At 47.3% G+C, this 16423-nt stretch overlaps 2 protein-coding genes and 1 long non-coding RNA gene across 6 annotated transcripts in view; 1 reads left to right on the forward strand and 2 right to left on the reverse strand.

Annotated features, from left to right (window-relative positions):
* The window catches only part of Hacd3 (3-hydroxyacyl-CoA dehydratase 3), a 34873-nt gene extending 31656 nt beyond the window's left edge, over window positions 1-3217 (reverse strand). The window contains exon 1 of the mRNA XM_059268107.1: window positions 2971-3217. Coding sequence (XP_059124090.1) covers window positions 2971-3057 — 87 coding nt within the window. The 5' untranslated portion in view covers window positions 3058-3217. The remainder of the gene's footprint in view (window positions 1-2970) is intronic.
* Window positions 3218-5930: 2713 nt separating this feature from the next.
* Window positions 5931-15880, reverse strand: LOC131915117 (uncharacterized). The gene is made up of 2 exons (XR_009380261.1): window positions 15357-15880; window positions 5931-6475 (listed from the first exon to the last, which is right to left on the reverse strand). It is a non-coding gene; the product is annotated as an uncharacterized LOC131915117 (long non-coding RNA).
* Window positions 15511-16423, forward strand: part of Dpp8 (dipeptidyl peptidase 8) — a 53966-nt gene continuing 53053 nt past the window's right edge. Inside the window, exon 1 of one of the 4 annotated variants that reach the window (XM_059268109.1) lies at window positions 15511-15706. The gene's annotated coding sequence lies outside the window, so the exon portion shown is untranslated. Of the gene's footprint in view, window positions 15707-15788; window positions 16011-16423 lie in introns of those variants that run through there. The other 3 variants (XM_059268110.1, XM_059268111.1, XM_059268108.1) reach the window with 3 other exon arrangements.

The raw sequence follows: 16423 nt of genomic DNA on the forward strand, positions 1-16423 counted from the left end.
TACAAATCACTTTTAAACCCAATTCAAACATCAAAAGCGCCCTCCCTGTGAATTGGATATTATTATTCACATGTATGCAAATGAAGAGAACGAGGTGCATATTATTTGTGGTCGCCAGCTAGTGAATGGAAGAAAAGACAGTGACAAAAACGGTATCTTCCCAACACTGAGCTGTGCATTCCGTCCACATGCAACTGAAACTTCGCTAAATGAACACAGGCTTTAGCAACTATGGCGGCGGAGGCAGACCTGCCCGTTAATGCCGCCCTTCACTGGAAACACTATTCAAAGTCACCATTCCCCTGCCGCCTCTTTGCCACTCCTCACCTCAAGCACAATGCTACTGTGAAGTTGTTTCTGTACACAATTAATTCCTGTACACAAAAGCAGTGGGTTCTCATCAGTCGCTAATTCTGCAACTCCGAAGACCGACGTGACAACTGGACTATGTCCCGTGTCCTGGGGGGAGGGGCAGAACAAATCATCCCCAACACACACACTAGTGTGCAGTTTTCTTATAGCAGGACGTGCTATAAGAGGCCAAGAGGTAGTAGAGAGCTAGCTGTCCCAGAGCCCCGAACCTACGTTAAGGACCACCGAGAGTGGGTACCCTTAAATGGCTTGTACTGAGCAAATGAATTGCTTCATCTTGAGCTAAACCCCGAACTAGAGCTCATTTCAACACAACCTGAGGAGATTAATCGAAAAAACAATCAGAGGCAGCTCTCAACATTCGCTAAATTCACAGCTAGACAGGCTACTCTCTTACTGGACATTACCATCTCAAAGTCACAACTTCTGAAAAGAATACTCTGAACCCTTAACAAATCCTAATGCATAGTTCTGTATAAACATAGTCACCTGGTCACATCACCACCAAAAAAATACCAGACACCCTCCTCTCTTGGCCAAAGTGAATGCTATTTCTCAACAGTTTAATACTTGTCTCTCCTCATGGTTTGTTTTGTTTTTTTTTTTAGACCTGTCTGTTTACCCACAGCATCCAAGCTACAGTGAGCTCCCTCTTCCATTTGCATTCCCAAGCACCAATGCTAAAATCCTATAATCAGTTTTAACACTCTCTAAATAGACACTATCACCCCTGGATCTGAAGAGAGTAGGAACAATGAACTTGGTTTTAGCTACAGGTGGGCTCTCTGGAAAGTTCTCCCAGTAACAAGTAGACAGCAAGTCACCTCACTTCTGGAAGTCATCTCCAACCCAGTGAAAGAGAGGCAAAGAATTCCTTTAATGCCAAGGACCTGTTTCAACACCAAACCACAAACACTGCCAACAGACATACTCATGAACAGACCTTTTTGGCTTTGTGTAATATGCTTCCTTACAGACAGAATGCCCTGGGAATGTCGTCTGTGCTTGTCTCACTCAGCTCTATAAATCAGGAGTATCTTACACACAGTATTGATTGACATGTTGTTTTAAAATTAATTAATGCCTCAGAATAGCAGATGTGAAGCCCCAGAAAGAGAAAACCTCCAGGTGGGGTGAGAGACTTATTCTTCCTAGTATTTCTTATTTATTTATTATGTATACAGTGTTCGGCCTGCCTGCCAGAAGAGGGCGCCAGATCTCATTACAGATGGTTGTGAGCCACCATGTGGGTGCTGGGAATTGAACTCAGGTCCTCTGGAAGAGCAGCCAGTGCTCTTAACCTCTGAGCCATCTCTCCAGCCCCTTCCTAGTATTTCTTAAAATGGACTTTGCTCTCCAAAAGAAAATTTCACCTTTTTCTTCACATTCACAGATTTCACTGTTAACATATTTCAAACATGTATCTCTGAGCATGGTGGTGCAAGTCTTTAATCCTAGCACTCAGGAGGCAGACGCCGGTGGATCTCTCTGAGTTCAAGATCAGACTGGTCTACACGAGTTCCAGGCCAGCCAGAGCTACATAGCAAGACTGTCTCCAAAATATAAATAAAAAATTAAATTTTTTTTCTATTTTAGCAAAGAATCCTGTGGCAGAGTAAGAGAAAGAGGGCACAGAGAATTATTCACCCTATTATAGAAAAGCATAGTTCAGGTTGGCTTAACACATTAAATGGCACACCCGAAATGTTACTGCTTACTCAAAGACATTCTGGCCAGTATTATCTGCATTGTTCACAAGAGGAAACAATTTACATTCCAGAAGCAAAGATTAGGCTCAACTGGACACCCAGTACCTAGATTCCGAAAGAAAATATGCCCGCTGAATTGATGAATCCAGGTCTTATTATGAGCAACAGTCAGTCAGTGGAACGAAGGATGTTAGAATACCCTGGATGTCAAGGAGACTAGGGAGTAAGGATGACTGTAGAAAGAACATTCCAGACCAAAACCACTAGCTCCACAAAGACCAGAATACTGGATGGTCTGGTTAGAGACACGGAAGTTCCCAAGGATTTGATTTGCTCGCATTAATGGGCAAATGAGATGAAAATTATGCTTACTGTAACAACATAATTTCTTTACGCAACTCGGCAAAGCTGAGCTCACAGCCTTAGAGAGAGGATGGAAATAATTTCCTTGGAGAGGGGGAAATGTAGATCTCCATCACTGAACGGTTGGGGGTTGCCCTCCCCCCCCCAGCTCAGTGGCGGGCCTTGAGAACGTCAGTGGGCCGCCCCAGCTGGACCTCAGAGACCAGCGCTGACGTCCAGTCACGGCCCAACAGGCCACTGTCACGCCGCCGCACCTCAGACCCACAGAGCTCATCCCATGTCTCAGAGGGCCTCGGGCAACGCGCGAGCCGGCGGCCATGCCTCCAGGACCTGGCCGCGGCTCCCCAGGGCGCCTGCCAGGAACAAAGCGGAAGCCTGGGGGCCACGCGCGGAACCCCCGGTGGCACCTGCAGCCCTGGGGGAAGGCCGGGCACCCCACTCGCGGCTCCCACTGGCGCACTGCAGGAGCGCATACAAGCAGGGCGGGCGGCGGGTACCCGCGCGCAGCCGGCAGCCTGGCCTTTACCTGCACGTCACTCAGCTCCACGCGCAGATACAGCTCCCGGTGTCGCTGAGCCCAGTAGACGTGCGGCGTCAGCACCTGAGTCTCCATGGCCCACGCTGTCGGGGGAGCGGGGAGGCTCGGCTGGCTGCGCCTCGTTACTTCGGCCTGTGAGCCGCCGGAGCTGGCCGAACGCAGGCCGCAAATCCTCCACGCTCCGCAGCCCGCAACCTGCCTGTCTCGAGATGCCCCACGCTCGCGGCCCGCGCTTGCGCAGTGAGGACAGGGGGGCGGGGCGAGCCGGGCGGGGGCGGGGGCGCGGACGGGGGACGGACGGAGGTGGGGGGCGGGGGGGGGGCGGAGCCGTGCCACGTGATCCGCGGCGGGCGCTGCGGCCTTGGGCTCTGAGGCTTCCTGGCACTGCCCATACCGCCTAGGGCGTTTCAGGGAGGGTCCTTGCACAAGCGTGTGAAAGTGAGAGGCTCTAATCTACAAATGAAAGGGCGAGTCGGTGTAGGAAGAGGCTTGTGTGCAGGGATCCCTTCCAAGTTATGCCAGGTGAACTCAGCGTTTAATGAGAGCGCACTTCTTCTCTGGGCTTCAAAGCCACCCACACAGACAGAATGGACCCCTAGGTCTGTTAATAGAATAAACACCTGTCAGCAGGGATTGATGTGGTCCTCTCTGGGCTCTCCAGTACGGTGGCCACTAGTCACAGGATGCTGTTGAACGCTCAGGACGTGGCTAGGCGAGGCTAAGAAACTGATTTTTTTTTTTTTTAATTTACTGGTTAGTGTAAATAGCTATTTATAACGAATGGCTATTCTGTTTGTTGGACAGTGAGGTCTTTCTTAAACAGGAAGCCTGGGAGCAGGAGTGGTGTCGCACACCTTTAATCACAGCACTTCGGGGGCAGAAGCAGGTGGATCTTTGTACCTAGAGCTACATAGTAAGACTATCTGGAAAAAAGAAGAAGAAGGAGGAGGAGGAGGAGGAGGAGGAGGAGGAGGAGGAGGAGGAGGAGGAGGAGGAGGAAGAAGAAGAAGAAGAAGAAGAAGAAGAAGAAGAAGAAGAAGAAGAAGAAGAAAGCCTGAACTAAAAACACCAATGCCTTCAAGAAGAAGAAGAAGAAAAGAAGAAGAAGAAGAAGAAGAAGAAGAAGAAGAAGAAGAAGAAGAAGAAGAAGAAGAAGAAAGCCTGAACTAAAAACACCAATGCCTTCAACAAGAACATAATGGAAAACATTTCTCCCCTTCCTCGTGTGTGTGTGTGTGTGTGTGTGTGTGTGTGTGTGTGTGTGATGTGTGTGTCCGAGCACACGTGTAGGCTAGAGGACAATCCCAGGTGACTTTTCTCAGGAATGTCTACGTTGTCTTTGTTCTCTCTTCCAAACTCTGTAGAGGAGGATTACTGTAAACTTCTGGTCCTCCTGCTTCCAGGTCTGGGGTTGCATGCTGCACATTTTTGAGACCGGGTTTCTCATTGGTCCAGGGCTTGCCAAGTAGGCTAGACTGGCTCATCAGCTAGTCCCAAGGATCCACATCCCTAGGCTCATTTAGGTACTGAGGTCATCTCCCCAGCCCTCCATCTGTGGTCACAGAAATGCTGCTTTCCCAACCGAGCTGTGTCCCCAGGAAGCAGTTAGCTCAGTGAGTGGATAACACAACATAGAGAAGGTAATATGCAAGTGTGTTGAACTCACAAAGGTAGGAAGTCAGAATAGAACCGTGGTCAGACATGTGACGTGGTACCCTTGAAAGCCAAACTGTGAGAGGTGAGAAGGAATTGCCAGAATCAGCACTAGGGCAGGACGGTGGGAGCACAGGGAGGGCACTGGTGCAAAACTTGCTGCCATCTGGGGGAGGGTCCGTGCACCAGGGAGGAAGGAGGGAAGGGGAGAGGGAGCAGAGTGCAGAGATGAGATTAGGAAACTCTGTTTGCTTCACAGAAGTACTTCGATTACATCCCACAGACAGACAGGAGCCAAGAAAGTTTATTAAACTCGAGGGTCATAAAATACATATCCAGAAAGGCAACCTCTCTGTGCCAAGGAATCGGTAATTGGCAAACCAGTTGGCAGTTGATGCAATCTGCCAGGTAGAAGATAAGGACAACAGCAACCCTGTGGGCTTTGAACTTTACAAATGAGGTATTGGGTCAGGTCGGGTGGTGGCACACGCCTTTAATCCCAGCACTCAGGAGGCAGAGGCTGGCAGATCTCTGTAAATTCAAGGCCAGTCTGGTCTACAGAAAGTTCCAGCACAGCCAGGGCTGTTACGCAAAGAAACCCTGTCTCAAAGGAGAAAAAAAAAAAAAAAGATTTACATACTTCAAACAGAAGGTAGTGGACACAAAAGGTAGTCGTCACAACAGGCAGATCAAAGCCAGGTGCTAACATTTCTGGAATTAAAACAGCTGCAGAGCTCTGCAGCAGCTCTCCCTGTAGTACACAGACATACAGGCATACAAAACATCCATACACATAAAATTAACCTTAAAGATTCTATCTGGCTCTTTCATTCAACATAACACGCATAAGATTTATTGGTTTGAGAGTTGGTTCATTGTTTCTTGTGTGTAGTAATTAAATGTATGCATGTAGCACAAACGATTCCTTTTCCTACGTTCTTTTTATATTTTGAGATAACGTCTCCAGGCTGGTCTCTTTTGAGGCAGCCTTGGCTATCTTGGAACTCACTATGTACACCAGACTGGTCCCAAACTCCGAGCTCTGTGACTAAAATTGTGCCCCCACCCCAGCTGGTCCTGATGCTGGGAATGCAGGAGTGCTACACCACACTAGGTCCATTCTCATCTTAACAGACATTTGTGGTGTTTCTGGTTTGGGGCCATTATAAATAACATCGCTGTGAACACTTAGGTGCCTGTCTTTTGGTGGATATAGACTGTTCTCTTGGGTAAATACTTGGAATGGGAATTATCAGGTCACAAGGTAACAAACACTGATGAGCAGTTTTACAGAGTCTCAGTAAGTTTACATTTACTGGCAATGTTTGGAAATCCTATGTTTGGAAAACATTTTTTTGTTGTTATTTTTAGTCAGTTTGGCAATTTTGGTAGATGTGGATTGAGATACAAAAATCCTTTTAATCTAGCATATTTGAAACCTGAGACTTATTTGCTGACCTCTGAGGTGAAAGTTACTGAAACATGAAATGCATTTTGTTTTGGCTACTACAGACGGAAAGCACAGAGTCATCCTGGGTTGGTCACCACTGGTACTATAATATAACCTCTGGGCCAGAATTTCTGTGGCCAGCAGATAAGAAACTCGGATTTGTTGCTCTTCAGTTTTCCTCCTCCTCCTCTTGTCGTCTTATCATCATCATCGTCCTCCCTCCTCTATCTACATCTGCATCTCAGCGGTGCTGAGGCTCCATCCCAAGGACCCACGGGCAAATGAGACGGGTACTGTGCTGCAACCCCGGCTGTTGGCACTGTTAGCGTCTGTTTCTAGGGTTTTCTGCAGAGAAGCACAGCTATTACGGACCCATCTCTCCAGGAAATCCTAGAGAGAGAGACAGAGAGAGTGCTTAGTAGAGAGGATTGTAACTTAGTTGCTAGAGTGTTTGCCTTAGTTGGTAGAGTGTAGCGTGCACGAAGCCCTGAATTTGACCCCCAGCACCACATAAATCAGGAATAGTGCGAAACACTTGTAACCTCAGCACTTGGGATGCTCAGAAGTTCAAAGTTATCCTTGGTTACATACCTGGTTTAAGGCTATCTGCCAGTCAAATGAAAAAGTAACAGGACTAGTCTGAGTGTCCTCTAGACACAGCCTTCCTACCCGTTTGGCCCAGGCCATGTCTCCCTTCTCAGAGATCAGTCACTGCCACTGCGGGAAGCTTTTATTTTGTCCTTGACACCGATGAAGGCTGTGCCAGGGCCTAAGCCTAGCTTCCTGCTGTTGTCAAGAGATCCCAGCTGGCCTTCATGTTCACCTTTTTACTCTTCTAGTGCTTGAAGGACTTTAAGAAAAGGAGCTGGTGAAGATGGGGATGTAGCTCAGTAGAGCACTTGCCCGGCATACACAAAGCCCCAGGTTGGATCCCCAGAACCATATAACCCAGGCCTAGTGGCCCACTCATGTCATCCTGGAACTTGGGAGGTGGATGCAAGGCTGGAGAGATGGCTCAGAGGATAAGAGCACTGGCTGTTCTTCTAGAGGTCGAGTTTAATTCCCAGCAACTACATGGGGGCTCATAACCCATCTGTAATATGGTCTGATGCTCTCTTCTGGCAGACAGGCGTAGGTGTGGACAAAACACTTGTTTCTAATATATATATATTCTAATTATATATATATATGTATATAATTTTTTAAGAAATAGAGAGGTGGAGGCAAGAGGATCAAGAGTTCAAGGTCATATTTGGAGTTTGAGACTAGCCTGGGATGCATGAGACCATGTCTGAAGCAAAAAAGGAAGGGTCAGATGGAGCTGCTGAATTCAGCAATTTGGGGCCTCACCTATGCGTGAACCATCTAACCAGTTATCCATAACCAAAAGCAGGTGTGTCTGTCTAAACCACGAAGGGAGAGAAATTAAGTGCATTAACCCAGGCATCTAGTGGGAAACAATCAGATCATATATATAAAACCTCCCGACTATGCCAAGAGGGTGAGTACTGCACCCTGTCCTTACCAGAAGGGTCAGCTTACCAATTACAGTTCAAAGGAAATCATGGAGTTGTCCGCACCTGAGCTAAGGGCCTCCTTCCAGACCAGCCTTGCATGGGGGAGTGGTGACCTTTTCCTCATAGTCTCTCCTTCCCACCTGATAATTCTGGTTCTCTGAGCTGCTTATATGATTGCCAAACACAGACACTTGGCAGACATTTGTGCATAAATAGTGCAGCAGTAGTAGGAGGGAGTACGTAGTAAAGGGATGCATCTGTTTGCATGTCTTAAAACAACACTGTGAGTATACACATGAGAGCAATCAGTTCGGGGTGAGAAGGAAACCGGATGCCTGGTGGATAGGATAGGAGAAAACATTTCACCTTATACCTTTTTCCTTTGGTTTCTCGAAACAGGGTTTCTCTGTGTAGCCCTGGCTGTCCTGAAACTTGATCTGTAAACCAGGCTGGCCTCGAACTCACAGAAATCCACCTGCCTCTGCCTCCCAAGTACTGGAATTAAAGGAATATGCCACCACCACCCAGCTACCATGTACCTTTTTATGCCTTAAAGATGGTGTGCGTGTGTGTGTGTGTGTGTGTGTGTGTGTGTGTGTGCATGCGCATGCACATGTTCATGTAGGTATGTGTATGTAGGGGGGAATGTGGAGGTTATATGTGATTGTGCATATACATGTATGTGGAGGCTAAAATTCAACATAAGTGTTGTCCTCAGCCACTCTCCACCTTATCTTTCGAAACAGGGAATCTGGAGCTCAGATTTACTGTCCACTTGACACAATCCAGAATCAGCGGGAAAGGGAGTCTCAATGAGGAATTTTCTGGATTGTGTTAGACTGTGGGGTATAACTGTGGGGATTTTCCTAATTGGGTTAGCTGAGGTGGGAAGACTCACCCTGAATTCAGGCAGCACCATGGTGGGCTGGGTCCTGGACAGTGTGAAAAGGACAGAACCAGCTGACATGACATGCATGCGTCCACTCTCCCTCTGCTTTTGATGTGGCTGTGATGTGATAGGCCGCTTCAGGCTCCTGGCTTCTCTGCTACAGTGGGCTGCAACCTGGAATGGGGAGCTAAAACAAACCCTTTCTCTCCTAAGTAGCCCTTGTCAGAATGTTTTATCACAGCAATGGGAAAGGACACCAGAACAAGAGAGCTAGTAGGAGGCAGCCATTGTTCCCTTGGAGTTGTAATGGTGGGACCCAAGAGCGGAGATGCCAAATCCTCCCTTTAGTGGATTCAACTTCACGTGTAAGACAAAATGTCTGGAAGGACAAAACATCCCAAGAGCCAACACACTGCGAACGAGGGCAGAGAGGCCGACCCATCCGTAGACAAGCAACTTTGGAGGACACTTGAAGAGAAACCTGTTTGGCTGTGAAATGGGAAAGAGGCAACCCTGCTTCTAGAGCCAGCTGCTCAGGGAGCGCAAAGAGCAGGTGACAATTTACCAATATAATGTACACGACACACGATTTACCTATGATTGACCAAATGTATGCTTTCTGTTGCTACATGAGTGAGTTATGTAAGTCCAGGTTGAGTTGAGCTAAAAAAAAAAAACTAAGAAAATTAAATACATGTGGCTTGAAAATGTTTCTCTGCCCACATGTAAAATGTAAATACAAAACAAAAGGCAGATTAGCAGAATTATTGATATGTCTTTTAATTATGTCTGGAAGTTGTGTTTAGACTGTCGTCAAATTGGGAGTGATGCTTGTTGCTGGAGAGAGTGCATGCAGGCCTGAGAGCATGCCTCTCAGTTCCTGAGGTTTTATATTGCATTGGCCTTGGTCAAGTTCTACATCTAGGAAGAGATCAGTATAGTATGTGTGTGTTCATATAACTGTGTATACAATATGTGTGTGCTTAGTGTGCATGCACATGTATATGTGTGTATATGAAAGCCAGAGGTAGACATTGGGCATCTTCCTCAATTGCTCTCCACCAAATTATTTAACTGGTTAATTAATTTTGAGACAGAATCTCCGGGTGAACCTGAAGCTTGCTAACTCAGCTAGCCTGTCTGGAGAGGGAGCCCAAGGGATCCTCCTATCTCTGTCTTCCAATGCTGGGACTACACGCATGTGCCACCAAAGCTTGGCTTTTTTATGTAGGTGCTTGGGATCAAATTCAACACACTAGGCTTGCATGGTAACCACTTAACCAACCAACTTAACTCCCCAGCTCCTGAGATCATTGCACCTTGTTGGTTAATTTTGGAAGTTCTACCTGAAACCTGCCACTAAGTGGCTTTCTGATGTTGGGCAGATCACTCTCCTTCTCTGGGAATAAAGAAGGAAGTATAGGGCTGGAGATATGGCTTGATGATAGCATGCTTGTCAGGCAATGTGAAGCCTCTCATTCAATCCCCAGAGCCAAAACAAAACAAAACAGAAAAGAAGAAGTAAGTATAAGAATCTCGCCTGGGCAGGCGTCTCCAGGACGGGTAAGGTGACCTGCTGACTTCCCACGCAACCTAAGTCAGAAGCTCATTTTTTAGTAAAAGGGGGACCTGTAGGTCCCTGGCCCCCCGTTTTGGGTAACTGTTGCCTTGCTTGCTGACCTTGACCTTGATATCCTCCCTATGCTAATTCCCTGCCGGGTTCTACCCTCCTGAATGCTTAAGGGAAGTTCCTTGTCTGTGTATCCTGCATAATGGGCATTAACAGCTTAGATGCAAGATTGTAAAACATCCGAACTTCTGCCCCGCAGGGTTCTCCCATTGTGCTGTAAGCCTGTATTTAAGACCTCTTTCCTCCTTCAATAAACAGCATTCGGCATTTAAAAAAAAAAAAAAGAATAACTGCACATTTGACAAAAAAAAAAATCTCTTAAATCATTTCCAATTCCTTGATTCTGTGAGTTTGGGTTTTAAATAGATGATAAATAGATGATAGGTATTTAATCAATAGGTAGATTAAAGGCAGTAGCTAGGTAGGCAGATAGTAGATGAATGAAAGATAGATAAGTAGATAGATGTAGGGGGTGGGGGTGGTAGGTCAGCTCCAGCAGTGCAGGACTCAAAGAGAAGCCACAGAGTCGCCGCATACTAAATTTTTTTTTTTTATCTGAGGGGGTTGGGGAAAAAAAGACATTCACACACTCTTGATGGTTTCCTTCAGACCTTTTGTTATTCTTCTTTTGCATTCTCTATTCTTTATTTTCCTGGAGATTTCCTTCTCTCATTGTTGATGTTTTCCTTCTAACTCTCTCATTCCTGATGTTTTCCTTCTAGCCCATTTTAACTCTATCTTTATTCTTTTTCCTTCAGCTTATATACCCTAGCAAAATCTTTCAGGCAATATAAAAATTACAATGTGGTTACATTCTGTTTTTTAAGTGAATGATTACAATGTATACAAAACAGTAAAAAAAAAAATCAGCATGTTTTCCATATCCCTTAAATAATTAAACATTTTACGTGTTACAGGTGAAAAACAAACTATCCCAAGAACCCACATACATTCATACCCAAGCAACTTATTATAGATTAACCGTGTAGGCAAGCAAGATGTTCTTCTCAGTCAGGTCTTTTACTGGCAGACTGCATTTTGTAGTTACAAAGAAAGGGCCAATTACTTTATTACTTATCTTGAAAGGTAATCTTATAAGGAATCTTAAAGGAATTATAAACCTAAACTTTTATTTATGAAAAAGAATCAGTCAGCTCTACTTTAAATCTTTAGGGTGCATATCCACTCATCAATAGTTTTTTATATCAGGAGATTGAGGGCAGAAATGGGTATAAGGAGTTAATCACCACCTTTGGTCATCAACCAATCCTAGCAAGAAAGGCGAGTCAGCTAATGATAATTGGACTGCTTTGTTCTTGTTCCCTGACCTTAACAAGTTCCTCATTCAACTGTGTGCCTTTCTAAAACTTTAGATTATCTTCTTGCATTTTTCACTTCAGAGCTGTTTGACAAAAACATCTTAGTCTAACTTTAAGTTATCTTCAGAGCTTTGTTTCAGTTGTGATGCACTCTGAAACCTGTGAACATATCTCCCAACATTGGTTAAAAAAATTTAAGCTAGCTGGGCTAACTGGGACTCAATTGTTTTTCTTAATCATTAACCTAAGCCACAGTCTATAAGGCTCCTCAATAGAAACTCATGTGTTGTAGCAGTGTGACACTTCCTTGTTTAGATTTTTAATCATCAAAACTCTATTTAATATTATTATTATTATTATCAATTAGACAGTACAGCTTAGGAAGGAATCATCTTCATAATAACCCACAGGTAAAAATGTCCTGTAGAACGGGATGTTTCCATGAGATAAACACACTGCATCACAGGCAGTGTGGATCTCCCCACACCCATTCACACCGTGCCAGATACCAGAGGAAGATGGCAGGGGCAAACATGTGAAGGCACAGCAGAAGCAAAAAACATTCTGGAGTCTGTGGTCTCAGAGCCTTGCCTATCTGAGATTCACCCATCAGGGATTTTCCTCCTGGTGGAGTGACGCCCTGAAGTCAACTGCCATCTGCTGCTCCTCTGACATGGCCACTGGCAGTCCAGAAGGGTCTTATCTAAGGAGGATGGTTCAGGCCCCAGGACTGGCTTTGTGCTTTCCATCTTCTCAGAGGAAAGGCTTTTACTGTATCACTCACATCGCTCTCATTAATAAATCAGAAGACACATGGAATGCCCATTGTGCATAACCATTTCTAATTCTCTCAGTGTATTATTTCACCCAGTGCTGTCCATCTGAACGGTGTTACTGTTCTCATTTTACAGCTGAGGGAGAGAAAACTGAGACAGGGTTGACATCACTGTTATAGGGAGAAGAGCCTGGATGTGAAGCCAGGCACGCCTTACTACAGGAGTCTGGTTCCTTAATCTTGGTCACCGGAAGAGGCCCAGAATGAAAGGTTGTCAGAGTCTAGACTACAGACCCAACACCTCAAACAGGCACTGGCTCCAGGATATAGTCCGGATCCCACAGGAAGAGCTCTCAAATCTGACCACTCATACTTGCCCTCTAGGTGATGGTTTACTTCAGTCTGCACAGGGGTGGACCTGTACCAGCCCTGTTGTGCTATCTTTAAAGATTTTTTAGAAGATTTATTTATTTTTATTTTTATGTATATGAGTTTATCTGCATGTATGTATATGCACTATGTGAGTCCCTGGTACCCACGGAGGCCAGAAGAGGGCATCAGATCCCCTGGAACTAGAGTTACAGGAGCCATTGTGTGGATGCTAGAAACCCAACCCAGTTCCTCTGAAAAAGCATCAAGTGTTCGGAACTGCTGAGCCATCTCCAGCCCCCATTCCCTGCTGTGCTCTCAGTCATGTGGGATCTTCACGTTCTAGGTAACATGTCTTTTCCTGATCAGTGCCAAGATTTCAGGGCAGCATAAAGCCAGCTAAGCTTTGTCAACACACATAGCAAGACTTGGCAAGGCCTAACTTGCTTGGCCAGTAGATATACAATGAAAGACTTTTAGACTTGGCCTCTCACTCACATGTTCAGATGAAGGGTGCACAAAGGTATCAGGCAGGTTCTTGGGGTTCTGTTCTGTTCTTTTCTTTTTTGGTTTTTTGAGAAAGGGTTTCTCTGTGTAGCCCTGGCTGTCCTGGAACTCAGTTTGTAGAGCAGGCTGGCCTCACCTAGATCTACCCGCTTCTGCCTCCTGAATGCTGGGACTAAAGGTGTGGGCCACCATGCCCGGTGCCTCTCAGGGTTCTTGCCCTGCACACTGGTACAGACAGTGCTGGAACAAAAGGGAGATGTGGGTTATGGGACACCTCATCCCTGAACAACCAGATCTAGACTGCACTAAACGGTTTTTATGCTCTCGGCAAGGGAGAAAGAAAGCCACGTAGGCCAGAGGAAACTGCAGGGAGAGAAGTATCTTGTGAGCAGTTTCCCATGGGAAACTGCCAGGAACTCCTCCACCTCACAAACCTCCTACCCTGTCTACTAAGACCCAGATAAGCTCTGGCTGGGCCCTTTGCTCTGTAGCTGTGTGGGTGCGGGTGACGGCGCCAAGATTGCTGTACTGAAGACAATGCCCTACGGCCTCGTCAGAATCTGAGGGTTGTCTACAAGCCTAAGCACCTTTGGTGGGAGGGCAGGTTTGAGACAGGGTCTCACTCTGCAGCAGGCTTTTCTGTATACACCAGGCCGGCCCCCTCTCACTGTTTGAGACAGGGTCTCACTCTGCTGTAGGCCTTTCTATATACACCAGGCTGGCCCCCTCTCAGTGTAACCTCATGCTCAGAGCAGTCCTCCTGTCTGGTTTCCCAGGAGCTGAGCTACAGGTTCAAGCCACCACACCTGCTGCTAAGCACACATTCTACCACTGAGTTCCTTTTGTAGCCAAGTGAGCGTTTGTTTGTTCCTCTAAACTGCGGTAGAGAAGAGAGAAAATAAACTGAAAACTGAAAACTCGGAGTTTGGCTCGCTCTCACTTAGTTGCCCAGACAGGTCTTGAACTTATAATCCTCCTGCCTCAACTTTCTGAGTACTGGGATTACCAGCCTGTACTACCAGGCCTGTCTTCTAACTGCACAAAAGTCAGGAACTTTGTCCTTTTTTCCTCACTCTATGTGGGCCCAGATTTTAGAATAGTGTCAGCACATAGTAGAGAATCCATGAGTGTGAAGGAAGTACAAGATAGCTCATAGTATTCTGGTAATGAATTGGGTGTGTGTTTAAAGTCTTAAAAGCTGCTCTCAGGTGAGAAATTTCCTAAGGGATACTTAGAGAAAACCTCTGTCCATCCTTTCAGGGAGCTCAACATCAAAAAACTCATTGAACCTTAAGGTGGGTCAGTACACACTGTGCAGTGGGACATGGTGCCTTGGATCATTAGTGCCATTACAATAGTCCCAATGACACTCAACTCCCCCACACAATAGTAACAGAATGCGGGTGGGGGGGGGGGCTCAACTTCTCCACCGATCTGGTCTCCTCCTCCTACTTTCCCAGCTATCCTTACCCTTAGCTAACATATAGTGTAGATTAGGAAAGAAATTGTGGGTCAAGGGACCTGCCTCCGACTATAACAGCCACCCTTGGGCCTTATTTCTCCATTTCTAATGTATCAATATCATAGACATTGTTCTCTTTCATTGCCACTAAGTGACATGTTACCTGTTTTACAGAGTGGACCCTGGCCCAAAAAAAGACTGGGTGGCCTACTGAAATCTTTTACATTAAAGACAAATTTCTCTATCCAAATTCAGTTTTTTTTTTTCCATCATAACTGTGTAATGCTGTTGTCTCCAAAGCCGTAGCCTCTCTGCCTCTGTCATCTCAAAAAGGCAGGAATTTTTACCTTTTGGCTTCCTGCTTTTGTGTGTGTGTGTGTGTGTGTGTGTGTGTGTGTGTGTGAGAGAGAGAGAGAGAGAGAGAGAGAGAGAGAGAGAGAGAGAGACAGACACACACACACACACAGAGAGAGAGAGAGAGAGAGAGAGAGAGAGAGAGAGAGAGAGAGAGAGAGAGAGAGAGAGAGAGAGAGAGAGAGAGAGAGAGAGAGAGAGAGAGACTCTATGTAGAGGTTGGATGACAGCCAGAGGGAGCCGGTTTTCTCCTTCGGAAACCTTGTGGGTCCCAGAGATTGAACTCGTCTCCGGGCTTGGTGACAAGTGCCTGTACTTGCTAAGCCACCTCACCAGCCTGTAAACAGGGAGTTATCTACTTTGAGTTGGCAATGTAGATATGTTGACGGTATGATGGGGTGAATACTTGCTGATTCCTTTTGGGACTTTGAGCAAGTCCCTGCCTTCACCTTTTCTGGGTTTTTCTTCTGGTCGGGCAATCTATTTGACGCGCCTCCTCCGGCCGCTCGGTGGCGCTGTGGGGCCCGGTCGCGCGCAGTGGCGAGAGTCATCCTTCTTGGTCCGGCCGCTAGCCTTCCCCCCGTCGGAGGGCGGGGCTCCAGGAACCGGAAGTGCCCAGGCCTCTGCCGCCGTCTCGGTCGCCGCCGCCTTTAAGCCCCTTCGTCCGCCGCCTGGGTGCCGCCGGTGCCGCCGCCGAGGAAGCTGCTGTGGCCCAGACGGGAGCGGAGGCGGCGCGGCATGAAGCGGCGTAGGCCCGCTCCATAGCGCGTCGGGACGGTTCGGGCGGGCCCGGGGGAAGGTGCAGTATCCGCCCGCTCTCCCTCCCCTGCGCCCGCGAGGCCGCGGTGCTCCGGCCGGCCGCCCTCGGGCCGCTCCCGTGGGGCAGAGCGGGTGGCTGGGCCCCGCTAGCCGGAAGAGGAAGCGCAGACTCGGATTGCGAGGCCGCCAACGTTCGCTAGGCGCCCCTGAACGCTGGCTGCTGCCCGCTCGGACTCGCACGTCCGTTATCTTGATAGAGCCTGGCTCGGGTTGGGATGCCGGGGACGGTCCGGGCTTACGGAGGAGGAAACGGAAGTCTGCCAAGGCGAAGGGGTTCGCCTGAGGTCCGCCAGTGGCGGATGGGATTCGCCTTCGGACCCTCTGCCTTTCCCCAGCCGGTGTTCCTTCCTCCCTCCTGCTTCACTCTAGATCCATTCCTCCGCGCTCACTGTCTCGCTGCCATTCTGTTCCACCCATCCATTCGCAGCAGGGTCCTTGCCCTTCCTGTCCAGCTTGCTCATCCTCTTTATACTAAGCCTTGGTGTTCCTACTGTCCTTCCTCGCCACATTCCCTACCACACCCCTCCTCCTTCCTCATTCATAGCTTTCAAGCTCTTTGCTTCCGATAAACTTTCTCAGTTGTAGACACCGAAGAGTGAAGTAGCTAGCCTCCAGTGAGGTGTGCAGAGTTTAGACGACTGATTGGCCCTTACTGTAAAAACTATGGGATGCCATTTCAGGGAACCACACCCCAAGA

The sequence above is a fragment of the Peromyscus eremicus genome, chromosome 7, assembly GCF_949786415.1.
Source record: "Peromyscus eremicus chromosome 7, PerEre_H2_v1, whole genome shotgun sequence".
Classification (NCBI taxonomy): Eukaryota; Metazoa; Chordata; class Mammalia; order Rodentia; family Cricetidae; genus Peromyscus; species Peromyscus eremicus.